The 15379-nt window shown below is 47.1% G+C and overlaps 1 protein-coding gene across 2 annotated transcripts in view; it reads left to right on the forward strand.

Annotated features, from left to right (window-relative positions):
- The window catches only part of prkcba (protein kinase C, beta a), a 48250-nt gene that overhangs the window by 18276 nt on the left and 14595 nt on the right, over positions 1-15379 (forward strand). For both annotated transcript variants that reach the window (XM_042341026.1, XM_042341027.1), the window contains 3 exons: positions 10482-10564; positions 14267-14378; positions 14962-15090. In XM_042341026.1, coding sequence (XP_042196960.1) covers positions 10482-10564; positions 14267-14378; positions 14962-15090 — 324 coding nt within the window. The remainder of the gene's footprint in view (positions 1-10481; positions 10565-14266; positions 14379-14961; positions 15091-15379) is intronic.

The following is a 15379-nucleotide window of genomic DNA, read 5'->3' on the forward strand; positions in this document are numbered from 1 at the left end:
CACAGCTAAAAGGATCCGTCAGTATGGATTTACAACCAATAGCTCAGGGCTCAGCAACCTTAGCTGAGGTCATTAACAGGCATCATGTCCACTGGATAACATTTATAATATTAATAATAATCCTTGCATTTGATATCGTGCCTCATCACATCATTGAAACGTCTCAAAGCGCTTCACAGAATATACTGTAAAGTGTAACGACTGCATATGTTGTGGGCGAAACATGGCAGAAAATTGCCCACAGCAGCGTCCCCACAAACAGCTGTGGATTGAGTGACCAAATTTTTATTCCTGCAGTATTTTTTTTTAATTTAATTGGACTTTCGGAAAGCATTTTACAAAGCTCCACATGTGAAGTTACAAGATACAACAACAAACAAACTGTAAGAAAGACTAGAGATCAGAAGTAGCTATGGAATAATAATACTTAGATTTGACATAATAATAATCCTTGCATTTGATATAACGCCTTATCACATCATTGAGACGTCTCAAAGCGCTTCACAGAATAGACTGTAAAGTGAATTGACTGTATATTTGTGGGCAAAACGCGGCAGCCAATTGCGCACAGCTGTGTCCCACAAACAGTCGTGGATTGATGACCAATTTATTATTATGTTTTTGTTTTGTGAAGGGATTATTATCTGCTAGGCCGCCATGTGTGAGTAAGGAAATTTGCCTAAGGTTTCGCCCTCTGCCTGGAAATGAACCCAGGTGTCTTGTTTGCAAGGCGAGTGCTCTTACCACTGAGCTACAGGACTCCTCTTTCAGGCCGTGCATTCCAGACAATCCTAAAGTTGTCCTGCAAACAGCCATTGAATGAGAAACCAAGTTTTATTTGGGGGATTGTTGGCCTGGACACGGGAGACAGAAACTCCCTTCTCTTTTCTCTTTAACGTTCACCTGTAACAGGCAGATGGGAGCTCGGTTTAACATCTCATTCGAAGGACGCCACCTCCGACAATGAATACACCTCACCAGCGCTGTGTCGGAGTGTCAGCTGAGACTGTACGTTTCCAAGACCTGACGTGGGGTAACGTGAACACATTAATGGCTCAATCGAAAAAGTAATGATGAACTGGAAACAAAAAAAAACTGGAAGCATGAAGGTGGACAAGAACACACCAGGTCATTTGTCCACAAGGTCCAAGATGTCGCAAGGGACACATAGAGGTTCCTGCAACAACAACAGCAGCAGCAGCAACAACAAATTACATTTGTGCAGCACCTTTCACGTCGGGAGGAAGTCCCAAAGCAGAGAACACAAGTGTTCCCCCTCCTGGTGCTCCATCCAACCCACAGAGTTGATCATCTAATCGATTTGCTCTGAGCTGATAAACTGCGGGAAATGAGCTCAAAAAAAGTGCTGGGAATTATCGGGTGGTTGCTATGGCAACCAGTACTTCAGGGTGAGAAGTAACTGAATATGCCAACACTGTGCCTCACACAGTCTCCTTCCTCCCTGCTCAATAACTCAATACAACAACAACAAATGACAACAACAACAACTTGCGTGTATATAGTGCCTTTCCCGTGGGATAGCGTCTCAAAGTGCTTTTTTTATACTGTATATATACTGTATTTCTATACATCCCAAGGCGCTGGACCTAACGCACATTTCTCTCTGCTCAGTAACTGATTACGAGGGGGGAAGGGAGCGGGCAGGGGAGGGGGTGGGGGAGGGGGAGGGGGCAGGGAGGGGGTTCAAGTATAGCTCAATACCACCGATCTGCCTGACCCTCCTCACTCTCCGCTGCCTTTCAAACAATCTATTACTCCACTTTCCTTCTTTCTCCCTCAGTAACACACTCACTCACTAACAATGGTCATTAGTAGCCCTAATGGGGAGGGTGGTCCGAGGTTGTCTGACAAGCAGTGAGAAAGCTGGTCAGACAAGGCTATCAATGGCAATTTTCGCCCACAAGTATATGGTCAATTCACTTTACAGTCTATTCTGTGAAGCGCTTTGAGACTTCGAGAAGACGTGAAAAGCGCTATATCAAATGCGAGGATTATTATTATTATTAATGGTTAGACTCCAACACACACTCACTTACGTGCTCACTCCATGACGTGCTCACTCACACACCGTGTAGCATACTGTCTGACACACTCACTAACACTGTCTGACACACTCACTAACACTGACTGACACACTCACTAACCAACTGTAACACACAGTCTGACACACTCACCAAACCACTGTCTGACACACTCACTAACCAACTGTAACACACAGTTTGACACACTCACTAACAAGCTGAGCAAGCCGGCTCCGAGCTCAGTGCTAACATTAATTACACGCTCTTCCAGACATGCTGAAGTTGGCAAGTCAAACCGTCAGCCGCGTGTCTTTAAACAGCAATTAGTTGAGGCATTTAATGCCTGGGTCACACTTTAAGTAATATAATGCATCCAGTGACTGCACTAAGCAGCGGCCCCATCAGCCTTGAAGTATGTGAGGAGGTGGAACGAGAAATAAGCAAACAGCGCAGCTCGGAATAATGCCCGAGACACAGCAATTAGACAGGACAGAAGCTGCTCTGCACTTGTGAGTGCAGTGGAATAGAAACTCGCCCCGTTCCTGAACACTTTATAATTAATCCTCTCCCGAAACATTCTTCCAGTGCGGTGGCAGTAAAATCAGTCTTTAACGAAACTTTAATTCTAAACTTTAACTTGGCATCGAGTCTAAAGGGCAACAGGAACAGGACGTCAAACATTGGAGTCCTGTAGCTCAGTGATTAGAGCACTCGCCTAGCAAGCGAGATGACCCGGGTTCAATTCCCAGCCGGGCAGGGCAAAACCTTACTCCACACACACACACGCACACACACACGCCCAGCAGTAAGTAGGAACCCAGTTCTTAGACGATGGCGGATCTCTTTCCGGGGGTAATAATCCCTTCACAATAACTAACTAACTAACTAAATAATAATAATAATTTGGTCGCTCAATCCATGGCTGTTTGTGGGACACTGCTGTGTGCAATTGGCTGCCGCGTTTCGCCCACAAAATATACGGTCAATTCACTTCACAGTAAACCCTGCGAAGCGCTTAGAGACGTCTCAATGACGTGATAAGGTGTTATATGAAATGCAAGGATTATTCTTATTGGATTCGAATCGATAGAATCCAGAATACCCTTTTAAATCACAGCATAAAGGGAGGTGAAGAGGCCACGAGGTTCAAATAATAAAAAAAATAGAGGAAGAACTAATCTTATTCAGTGCAAGCTAACATATGTCAACGGCTATAAATAGTGATTTTTCACTCATCTACATAACAGGAACTGTTCATTTGTTTTTTTCGTGTAATATGTCAGAGTTTCCATCTCATCATAAAGCTTCAGTGCAGCACACACAAGGGCACTACACACGTGCATGCACGTACCACACACACACACACAGGCACTACACGTACACAGGCACGCACACACAAGGGCACTACACACGCGCACGCACACACACATACTAACACACACAAGGGCACTGCACACACACTTGGGCATACACACACGCATACACACACTCACGCGCACACACACGCGCCTACGCACATGCACACAAGTGTTTGTGGGGATGGGCTGGGCTGAAAAATCTCCACTTGAATATAACATGAACAGCTCCAGATAGTGACTGCAGCAAACTCGCTGCGAGATGACAGTCAGTGCAAACCACAGACAAGCCAACACATATAGCGAGTCAGAACCATTGACACAAACAGCAGTGAGCCCTCCAGGGTGAGAAACCACCCCTCCCTCAGTGTCAAGTCCCCCCACACCCCCCCCGCCTGTCCTGCTCCCGCCCCCGAAACCAGCAAGAACATTTACAAAAAAAATCCCAAATCACTAAGTGTAGCCTGGTGTACAGCTCACTGAGGAGATAGGGGGCATCTGATTGAAGTGCTTAATGTAACAACAGAAATTGACAACAATAATCTTTGCATTTGATACCACACCCTATCATGTCGTTGAGATGCCTCAAAGCGCCTCACCAAATATACATTGTAAAGTGGAGTGACTGTGTATTTTGTGGGCGAAATGCGACAGCCAATTGCGCACAGCAGCATCCCACAAAGTCTTATTTTTTGGGAGGGATTATTACGTTCAGGAAAGCAATCCGCCAATTGACTAACGACCGGGTCCCTACTCACTACTGGACTTCACAAAGGGTATGTTAGAGCCAAATGAGTTCAAAGTGAGATGAAAATAATGTATTTACAGAGAGATGTGTGGACATCCGAGAAGGTCATGATGAGGGATCAATGGGGTGTTTAAAAAGAAGAGCACAAAGTACTGTACTTGGGAAGTACAGGGGTCAATGGATATTAAGTGCTCTGAGACACCTTCTGGTATGAAGGGCATCTATATAACCAACTATATAAATGCAAAGCTGTTGTTGTTGATATGGAGAAAGGGCAAGGAAATGCGATTGAAAGATCTGCCACTACCTAATAAAATAGTGGGACAGAGGCTCCAGCAATGGCAGGTGTTAAAGGTCGGGGTGCGAGCGGGCAACGTTTCAGAGGCTGAAGGAGATGATCCTGGTGCTGGAAGTGGCCGTGGGCTTTGAAACTCCTCTGATAGAGGAACAGACTCCCCTGCCAGACACCTGCTCACAGCCTCCTGCCAATTCTCATCTTATATAATATGATAATAATAATAATCATAATCCTTGCATTTGATAAAGTGCCTTATCACTATTATTATTTGTTATTATTATATAAATAATACCCCAAAACATATAGTTTGGGACACGACATGTCAAGCGACAGCCAGGATGGTGGAAGGCGAACTCGATGGACCTTGGTCTTCTTTCGCTTAGCAAATCCTTATGTTCTTATCACATTGCGGAGACGTCTCAAAGCGCTTCAGAGAATACACTGTAGAGTGTAGTGACTGTGTATTTTGTTGTTATTCCTGCCTCCTCCACACACTGCTCTGTGCTGGCACAGGGGAAAGTATAACAGGTGGATCCGTGCCACCTCTTACTTTATATCCACTGTGAGACCGCACAGAATGGAGAACAAAGCCAGGCAGATGTTTATGCAATCCCAGATCAATAACGTACTGCCAGGCCCACAAATGTAGATAAAGTATAGCATTGCATTCACTGTGTGTTCAGACAGTGCGAGGGGAAGTTTGGAGCCTGGTTCTTTGAATTTGCTGCTGTTAAATATCCAGTCTGTCTACAATAATAATAGTGATAAGGCAGTTAGCCAGTCTGTCTTAATACGGTCAACTCACTTTACGATATATTCTGTGAAGTGCTTTGAGAAGTCTCGAAGATGTGATAAGGCACTGTATCAAATGCAAGAATTATTATTATTATTATTAACCCCTATATCTTCAAAATATATCAAAACTAAACAAGCCCTGGAGGCTGTGCAAGTCAGCAAATACACCCTTCTGGTTTCTTGTAAATCCCCATTTTTTTAAAAAAAAAAGTTTGAGTTGGTTTAGTGTGCTCCCGGGTCTTAGTTAAAGGAGAAAAGGTAGTTTTGGGGGAGGAGAGGGGGGGCGTTTGGGGGGAAAACATGATGTGATTCCCCTTTAAGATATGTGATGTCATCACAATGTGATGTAATACTCCACCAATCGCAATGCAGCCCAGGTGTGAGCCCCGCCCACTCTGTGCTGAGTTGCTTATCTCAGTCAAGGGCAATAATTGGCCTCAGATTCCTGGGTTAAAAGGGGGGGGAACGGGGTGTGGGGTGGTGTTTGTACAACGTACTGGAGGGTCCCTGGAGAGAGTGAATGGTCAATTCCAGCATCTCAGAGAATCACCGGTTGGAAGGTGTCACGTGGGGAGGGGGAGGAAGGGGACAACTGCTCTTCAACCATTCCTCTGCCCACATTTCTTACATGGCACCTTATCAACCACCACCTTCCTAAAATACGAACGAAGAATATCGATTGCCTCTCTCTTATCCACATTTTTGGTTACTCCAGAACCTGGTTGTTGGTCGATTGGCGGATTGCTTTCCGGGGTAATAATCCTCCAAAAAGCAAAAAAATTGGGGTCATTCAATTCACGACCATTTGTGGGACATGGCTGCCGCGTTTCACCCACAAAGTACACAGTCAATTCACTTTACAATATGTTCTGTGAAGCGCTTTGAGATGTCCCAATGATTGTGACAAGGCGCTGTGTCAAATTATTATTATTATTATCATCATCATCATCAATTCCATATTTTGTAAATGCTCCACAACAATATCGCTTATTAAGACCTCAGGCAGCTTCTCTACAACTGACGCAGATTCCCCGGTTTATAGTTCCCTGGCTGTTTCCTATTTCTAAACAGCACAGTGACATTTGCTCCTCTCCAATCCTCTGGGACAATCCTCATATCTGCAGATTTCTGGAAAATAATAGTCAGGCGCAGCGGTTATTTCATTATTGACTTCCCTCAAGGTTCCTGCATACATCCCTCGGGAACCTGGAGATTTATGCACTTTAATCCCCATTAACCCTTTTTCCATCAGCATAACAACAACAGTAAATCTAGTGCCTTACTGTATCTTTGAGACGTCTCCAAACACTTCACAGAATATATTGTAAAGTGAATTGACTGTATATTTTGTGGGCGAAACGCAGCAGCCAATTTTGCATGGCAGTGTCCCACAAACAGTCGTGGATTGAGCGACCACAATATTACAATTTTTCTTAAGGGATTATTACCCCTGGAAAGCGATCCGTCAATCGACTAACAACTGGGGTACTACTGCTAGGTAAACAGAGGCATGTGGAGTAAGGAGTAAACTTAACTAACATTTCGCCCGGCCCGGGAATTGAACCCAGGTCCTTTCGTTTGCGAGGCGAGTGCTCTAAACCAGTACACTACAGGACTCCACATTTCCTGTTTTAACCTTGACACGTCTTCTCCACGTCTCAACATTCCCTCTGATATTCCTACATTACCATCATCCTCCCGAGGTAGGGGATATGAAATTTTGCCCACAAAAACACCCACAGTCAATTCACTTTACAGTATATTCCGTGAAGTGCTTTGAGACGTCTCGAAGACGTGATAAGGCGCTGTATCGAATGCGAGGATTATTATTATTATTAAGGATTGTTCATTTATTGATTTTTTTCACCTCCTTGCATCTTTGGCAGCTCAGAAACGGTTGAAGAACAAAGACTGTGGTGTGAAGCCCACTCAACCCCCAGGGGGGCCTTATCGTAGCGGATCTTACAGAAAGCAAGCTGAATTCCTAGCATCACATCCCACGCATCAATTCAGCTATTATTAAACCTGCATTTGCAGGCAGCAGCCCTGGAGGGAGAGAAACTATAGGTGCCTCACATTACATCACAGAAATCAGTAGCTAACGCACATCAAGCCTTTCCGTTTGGGAATTGAAAAGATGGAGGGCTGACGTATACAGCAGAATCGACTTGAAAAACACTGTCGACGTTAAACCTTTCAACACTCAGCCTTTCACCAGGGGGTTTGGTTACGTCACGATGCCTGTTCATGGCAGGTCTGGAACACACTGCCTGAAAGGGTGGTGGAATCAGATTCGATCATAGCTTCAAAAGGAAATTAGATAGTTAATAATAATAATAATAATCCTTGCACTTGATATAGCGCCTTATCACATCCTCCCGACGTGAAAGGCGCTCTATAAATGGAATCTTGTTGTTGTTGTTGTTGTTCGAGACGTCTCAAAGCGCTTCACAGTATATACAGTAAAGTGAATTGACTGTATATTTTGTGGACGAAACCCGGCAGCCAATTGCGCACAGCAGCGTCCCACAAACGATCGTGGATTGACTGACCAAATTATTATTATATATTTTTTGAAGGGGTTATTACCTACGGAAAGCGATCCGCCAATCGATTTACTACTGGGTAAATAGGAGTGTGGAGTAAGGAAACTTGCCTTAGGTTTCGCCCTGCCCAGGAATCAAACCCAGGTCCTCTCGCTTGCAAGAGTACTTAAAAAGGAAGAATTTACGGGGCTATGGGGTTAACAGCGGGTGAGGCGGACTGGTTGGTAGCTCTTTCAAAGAGCCGCCACAGGCACGATGGGCCAAATGGCCTCCTTCTGAGCTGTAAGATTCTATGAAAACAGATTGAAATCAAGATTCTCGTCCTCCATTTGCAAATGCTTCCAATGGCCTCAACTCACTCTTGTGACTCCTGTGACGTGTTGTTGGTAATAATATTCATAATAATAATCCTTTCATTTGATATAGCGGCTTATCGCGTCATCTCAAAGCGCTTCACAGAATGCACTGGTAAAGTGGAGTGACTGTAATTTGCGGGCGATTGGGCACAGCAACATCCACAGATGTCACAAAAACTGTCACGAAAACTGATCCCCACCCACTAACAACCCGGAAATCAGCCATATTAGTTTCCAGTGTCAGGTAAAAGGGGACCTCGGCTTAATGTATCCCTGACAATGCGAGGCTCCCCCCAACACTGTCCTGGAGTGACAGCCTTGACCGTGAGCTCAAAAGTCCCGATGTGGGGGCTTGAACCTCAGTCGTCCCCACAACTTTCCAACTCAGAAGCGAGAACGCGACTGACTGAAACAGGCTGACGCCTAATTTGACAGCAGAGCTTGACCCGAACCAGGATAATCCCTCTGGATTCTCTCCCAGGTCTGTCAGCAAAGTCTGAAGTGATGTGTTACATGTGGTAATTGGATAAGGGATTATTCCTTGCATTAGAGGGTTGAAAGCTGAGGACAGGCATGTGTTACAATGGGAGGGGGGTGGGTGCAGAGTGACAACCAGCCGCGGCATGTGGAATCCTTCTTTGCCCACAAGGGTGAATGAGGTGTCTAAAATCCTGCACCGATCACTGAGCCCCAGAATGAGTGAGCACTGAGAGACTGAATCATTCTCCATCTCAGCTCCAGCACTCGGAGCAGCTTAACGTGTAAGCTCTGTTTCTAAGCTGCTGAGTCGCTTGTCCATTTGCTTCAGGAAAGTGGAGCTTATTAAAGGCTGCACTACACACCTTCATCGTTCACCCCACGTACAGTTCATAGTAAATTCTGCCATTCCTGCTTTTTTACCTTTTTTTCCTCTGTTCCCAACCTGAACAGCGGAATTTTTTTTAGTTAATCAGCTGATACACAAAGCAATCCATCGCTGGGTTTAAGAGTATCCAAACCAGCCTGAGAGTCCCACACATAATAATAATAATAATATCTTATAATACTAATAATCCTTGCATTCGATACAGCGCCTTATCACATCTTTGAGACGTCTGGAGTGTGCGTTGGGGTAACTGCTGCAGTCTAACCAACTAAAACTACACAGCTTGACCATTGATATTGCAGTCTGGCCAGCTTCCCCAGCGTTTATTCTGCGAGGACCACTCTACCCATTTGGGCTTTGACTTGTGGGGTTACCAGGAGCCAAGCAGGAAGAATCCTTGCTCCATCAATAGCAGTACCTTGGAGTACAGGATCATGTACAGCAGTACTGCGGTTGCCTGGCTGAGATCCACCAAGCTCCACGGTGCTGAATATCTGAGGCCGTTAAAATAAATAACAAAGGGATTTTTACATTGCAGCCGGTGCTGTGGATAGTTTCTCCAGTCAACCATCAAACATCCAAATGCCTGACTATAAATTATTAAAGAATATTAAATTCATCCCTCAGCAACACACATAATATCATAAGATCTAAAAATAATAATAATAATCTTACAGCACTGAAGGAGGCCATTCAGCCCATCGTGCCTGTGCCGGCTTTTTGAAACACCTATCCAACTAGTCCCACTCCCCCGCTCTTTCAACATAGCTCTGCTATTGTTTTCCTTTTCAAGTACCTATTCAATTCCCTTTTGAAAGTTAATATGGAATCTGCTTCCACCCACCACCCTTTCAGGCACCTTACATGCTCCTCAAACATGGAGAGTGATTAATATGCCACAAAACAATAAGGAAACTCCTCTGGACAGAGCTTCGTGACAAGTGTTGAGAGAGCGGATACAGAGTGTGACATTACTCTGAACCTACTTATAATTACATAGCATGTGACAACAAAAGCAACAACTTGCAGTTATACATTGCCTTTCACGTTGGGAGGATGTCCCAAGGCGCTGGACAGTGAAGGGTTTACACCCGATCTAGGGCTTGGGATCAGGAGCAAAGGGTAGGTGGGTGGAAGAGGGACAATGACCGAAGACGCTATCAAAAGGAAAGTCTTGAGACGGGCACAGAAGGAGGCGAGGGAGGGGGCGAGGCGGAGGGGCTCCGGGATGGAGCTTCAGAGGGTGGAGCGGGCTGGGAAGGGTACATGAGGCAGGCCATTCAGTGTTTACACTACACATGCTCGAGCCTCCATCCCTCCTCATCCACTCTCTCACATCCCTCTATTCCCTCCTCCCTCATGTACCCTGACCCGTGCTCTAGTTTATTATCTGGGCTTGTGTTGATCAAGTTGATCTGTACATTGTGTGAGTGGGATTATTGATTAGTTTCTCTCTCTCTCTCTCTCTCGATTTAGTTTGCTCCTTTGTTGTCCACAAACGTTGCCATGAGTTTGTCACCTTTTCGTGCCCAGGAGCAGACACGGGACCTGCCTCTGAGGTAAGTCCAAGCCCAGTGGAGTTGCCGCTTGTATTATTATCGTTATTGTTAATAATGAGCTGGATTCACTGACCCAGTGCCAGAGACTTACCTTTGCAGGTGACACCAACTTGGGCGGAGAGGGAAGAGGGGGACTGTGGAATTAGAGGAGGCAGCAAAGGTTTTACAAAGAGAGCTTGAGAGGGTTTTGCATGTTGGGCAGAAGTTCAATATATACGAGGCCTGTAGTGCAGCGGTTAGAGCGAGAGGACCCAGAACAGAGCAAAACCTTCGGCAAGTTTCCTCACTCCACAAACGTGCCTCTGTTCACCTAGCGGTAAGTAGGAACCTGGGTGTTAGGTGATTGGTGAATTGCTTTCGGGGGGGGTAATAATCCCTCCAAAACAAATTGGTCACTCAATTCACGACTGCTTGTGGGACATTGGTGGGTGCAATTGGCTGCTGTGTTTTGCCCACAAAACACACAAATCCTCACCTATCACTTTCACCCATCCTATGGGATGGAGTTCGAGAGGGTTGGGGGCAGAGGGGAGGGGAGAGGAGGGGGGGGCATAGTAATGGTCGTTTTGTGGGCAAGGTTTTGCCGATAAAATACAAGTGAATGCGGAGGAAACGGGATGCGTGGCCTGTTTTAAAATTGAGTTTAAAATCCTCGCCCTCACCTTTAAAGCCCCCACACTCTTGCTCCCCCCCACACCTCCGTGGCTTCCTAAAATCCTATCTATATTCCCGCTCCTTCCGCTAAACGGGCACTGGCCTTCTCTCTGTCTCCCACCCTGCCCTCTCCACCATCGGCGGTCGGGTCTTCAGCCTCTCTGCCCCCACCCCCTGGAACTCCATTCAGGAGCCCCTTTGCCATGCCCCCCCACCCCCCAACCACCCCCCTTCCTTGCCTGCTTCAAAGTACTTCCTTTTTGACCGCGCCTTCGGTCATCATCCCCCTCCCCCCTCCCCACCGCCGCCTTCCCCGCCCTCCACCCCTCTTGACTCCAACCCTCAGCTCGGGGCCAAACCCCTTGACTGTCCAGCACCTTGGGACGTCCGCCCGACATAAAATGTGCCGTGTAAATGCCATTCATGTCGTTGTTGTCGTCGTCGTTGTCGGCACTGCTTACGGCAAGAACTTGCGATCATATAGGATTGCCTGAGAGGAACAGCGAGGAGCTGAGCTCGCGTAAAGCCGGGAGAGGGGCCGGGCACACAGCGCTGGGAGAGGGTGTGAATGAACCTAAATTTAACTGCGTGTAATAGCAGCCTGTAATAATTACGTTCTCTAATGAGAGGTGCATTCTCTTGGGGTAAACAAGCCACTGGTGACCTTTACCTCATAATGAATGTTTTGTCAATGTTTGGCCTCTCTGCCTCCGTCACCTCCCCCGAGTTTCTAACCAAACAAACCCCCGGCAATTGATCAACTCATTAAACAAGCTCAGGGGTATTGATTAGGATGAATCTGCCCTCAGCTGCCAGCAAAGTCCAGTTCCCTTTTTACTCACAGACAGACGGTCTCTGGTGGCTCAGGAGCTGCTGTAACTGCCACAGCTCGGAGCTGGAGAGGAAACAGCAAGTGTTTTGGGGAACGATGAGACTGCAACCAGCAGCTTGGAACCTCACTAAAGAGCGAGTTGTCCACCCACTTGCCACCTGCCTCCGGGCAGAAAACACATGGGCAAACTCAAGGGGAAGAACTGTAGTCTAGACTCTGAGAGGCAGTGCAGCATAATCATAATAATATATTAATTATAATAATATAACAATCATAATAATATTAATAATTATAATATAAAATAATCATAATAATAATCATAATAATATAATAACCCTCACCATAATAATCCTTGCATTTGTTATATATATAAACTATATTTGATATCAATGCCTCAAAGCACGTCACAGAATGAAACACCATGATGCGCAATTGGCTGCTGAGTTTCGCCCACCAAACACCCAGTCGCTCCCCTTTACAGTACATCCCAGGAAGCGCTTGGAGGCGTCTCAACAACCTGCTAAGGCGCTGTATCAAGCGCGAGGATTACATGGTAGATTATTCTCTTCGGGGAAGGATTGGCAGGAGATACAATGGGATTCAAGGCCTGGAAAATAATGAGGGGATCTCAGCTGCAAAAACGCTTTGAAGCGAAGCCACAATTCACAAAATCAGCCACAAATCCCAAAATGCGACCAAAATGCGGCTGAGTTGTGAACCTCATTCCCCCCGACACTGACTGTACAGTGGGTTATTCATGTCAGGTCCTGTCTGACCCCTGTCCACATCCAGCTCAGCATCACACCAGGGCCCAGCGAGGCAAGGCTAGATGTTAATCACCTCTTATACGTTGTGTTCGTATTTGCTTCCTCTCGTGCACTTCCTTTTTATTTCCCCTGTTATTTCCTCCCACTCACGGTTGCTAAGGAAACCGACATTAAATTCTGCAGCTTTTCCCAGAGGCCAGTCAGTCACTGCACTCTGTTCTGCAGAGAGCCAACGAGTGTGCAATGGGTGGGGGCGCGGGTGGGCGAGTGTGTGAGGGGGGGTGCGAGTGTGTGGGGGGGCGAGTGCGAGGGGGCGGTGAATGTGCGAGGGGGGGGCGAGTGTGCAAGGGGCAGCGAGTGTGCAAGCGGTGAGTCGAGTGTGCAAGAGGGGCAGCGAGTGGGAGGAGACGGCAAGTGTGCGAGAGGGCGGCGAGTGTGCGAGGGGCAGTGTTTGTACACGAGACGGCGGAATAAGTTTGTGTACGAGGTGACTGTGTAAGGGAGGGCAGTGTATTTGCGAAGGGCAATGAGTGCATGCAAGGGGATTGGGTGTGTGTGTGTGTGTGTGAACAGTCTGTGTGTGTGAGAAGCCTGTGTGTGTGAAATGTGTGTGTGTGTGTGAGAAGCATATATGTGTCTGTGTGTGTGAGAAGCATATATGTGTCTGTGTGTGGAGTGAGAAGCCTGTGTGTGTGAAATGTGTGTGTGTGTGTGTGTGTGTGAGAAGCATATATGTGTCTGTGTGTGTGAGAAGCATATATGTGTCTGTGTGTGGAGTGAGAAGCATTGTGTGTGTGAGGGGCCAGTGTGTGTCTGTGTGTGTGTGTAAGAAGCCAGTGTGTGTGTGTGTGAGAAGCATGTGTGTGTGTGTGTGAGGGGCCAATGTGTGTGTGTGAGAAGCCAGTGTGTGTGTGTGTGAGCGACTGCTAATTTTCCGCTCTGCAAACAAGATCTATCTCTGGGCGTCAGCTGAAATCTGTCATTAGTTCAGGGTGTGGGTGTGTCTGCGCAAGTGTCCAATATTCTGAGCAAAGCTGAGGGGGAGTGGGGGGTGGTTGAGGGGGAGGAGGGGGTTGAGAGCGACGAGGGGGTTGAGGTGGGGAGGGAGTGGCTGCTGTTGGAAGCTTTGCTCCTTTTGATCACGTGTTATTTCATTTTCATTATATTTTTTGGTCAGGCCTTCAGCATCTGCCCCCATCCTTTGGAACTCCATCCCACAGTCCCTTCACCTCACTCTCTCCCTCGCCTCCTCCAAGGCACGTCTCAAGACCTTCCTCTTCAATTGCGCCTTCGGTCACCCTCCTACCCCCTGCACCCCCCTGCCCTCCACCCCCTCCTGATCCCAAACCCCCAGGTCCGGTCCAAATCCCTGACTGTCCAGCTCCTTGGGACATCCTCCTGATGTGAAAGGCGTTGTGTAAATGTAGGTGGTTGTTGTTGTTGTTGTAGGACCCGCGGAGCAAACACAACTTTAAGGTGCACACGTACTCCAGCCCCACCTTCTGTGACCACTGTGGCTCCCTGCTGTATGGCCTCATCCACCAAGGCATGAAATGTGACAGTAAGTAGCCCTGTACTGATCCAGCCTGCGTTACACACACACACACAAACGTGTAGCCAGACCAGCCTGCGTTACACACACACACACAAACGTGTAGCCAGACCAGCCTGCGTTACACACACACACACACACAAACGTGTAGCCAGACCAGCCTGCGTTACACACACACACACACACAAACGTGTAGCCAGACCAGCCTGCGTTACACACACACACACAAACGTGTAGCCAGACCAGCCTGCGTTACACACACACACACAAACGTGTAGCCAGACCAGCCTGCGTTACACACACACACACACACAAACGTGTAGCCAGACCAGCCTGCGTTACACACACACACACACACACACACACACAAACGTGTAGCCAGACCAGCCTGCGTTACACACACACACACACACACACAAACGTGTAGCCAGACCAGCCTGCGTTACACACACACACACACACGTGTAGCCAGACCAGCCTGCGTTACACACACACACACACACACGTGTAGCCAGACCAGCCTGTGTTACACACAACATGCGTTGTGTGTGTCCTGCGGTATGATTGAGTGACACGCTCTCTTGTCCCACAGTATGTGTAATGAACGTTCACAAGCGATGCGTATCCAATGTGCCGAGCATGTGTGGGATGGATCACACTGAGCGACGTGGACGACTCTTCATCAAGGCTGAAATTGTCAAAGATCTTCTGACGGTGCTGGGTAAGTATCTGACTGAGCCCTCACTGTGAGCGTCAGAGGCTCTCATTCTCACTGTCCGGCCGGGTTCCCAGGGCAGGTACGAGGTGTGTGAAGGTCTCCAGTCCGCGGGTGGCTGGGTGCTGAGCCTCTATATAAGAATAATAAAAATAATATTAATCCTTGCATTTGATATAGCGCCTCATCACATACTGTAAAGTGGATTCGCTGTGTATTTTGTGGGCGAAACTCGGCAGTCAATTGCGCAGAGCAGTGTCCCCTCAAACAGTCGTGGGAGGGATTATTATTCCTG

Source organism: Callorhinchus milii, unplaced genomic scaffold, assembly GCF_018977255.1.
Source record: "Callorhinchus milii isolate IMCB2004 unplaced genomic scaffold, IMCB_Cmil_1.0 Scaffold16, whole genome shotgun sequence".
NCBI lineage: Eukaryota > Metazoa > Chordata > Chondrichthyes > Chimaeriformes > Callorhinchidae > Callorhinchus > Callorhinchus milii.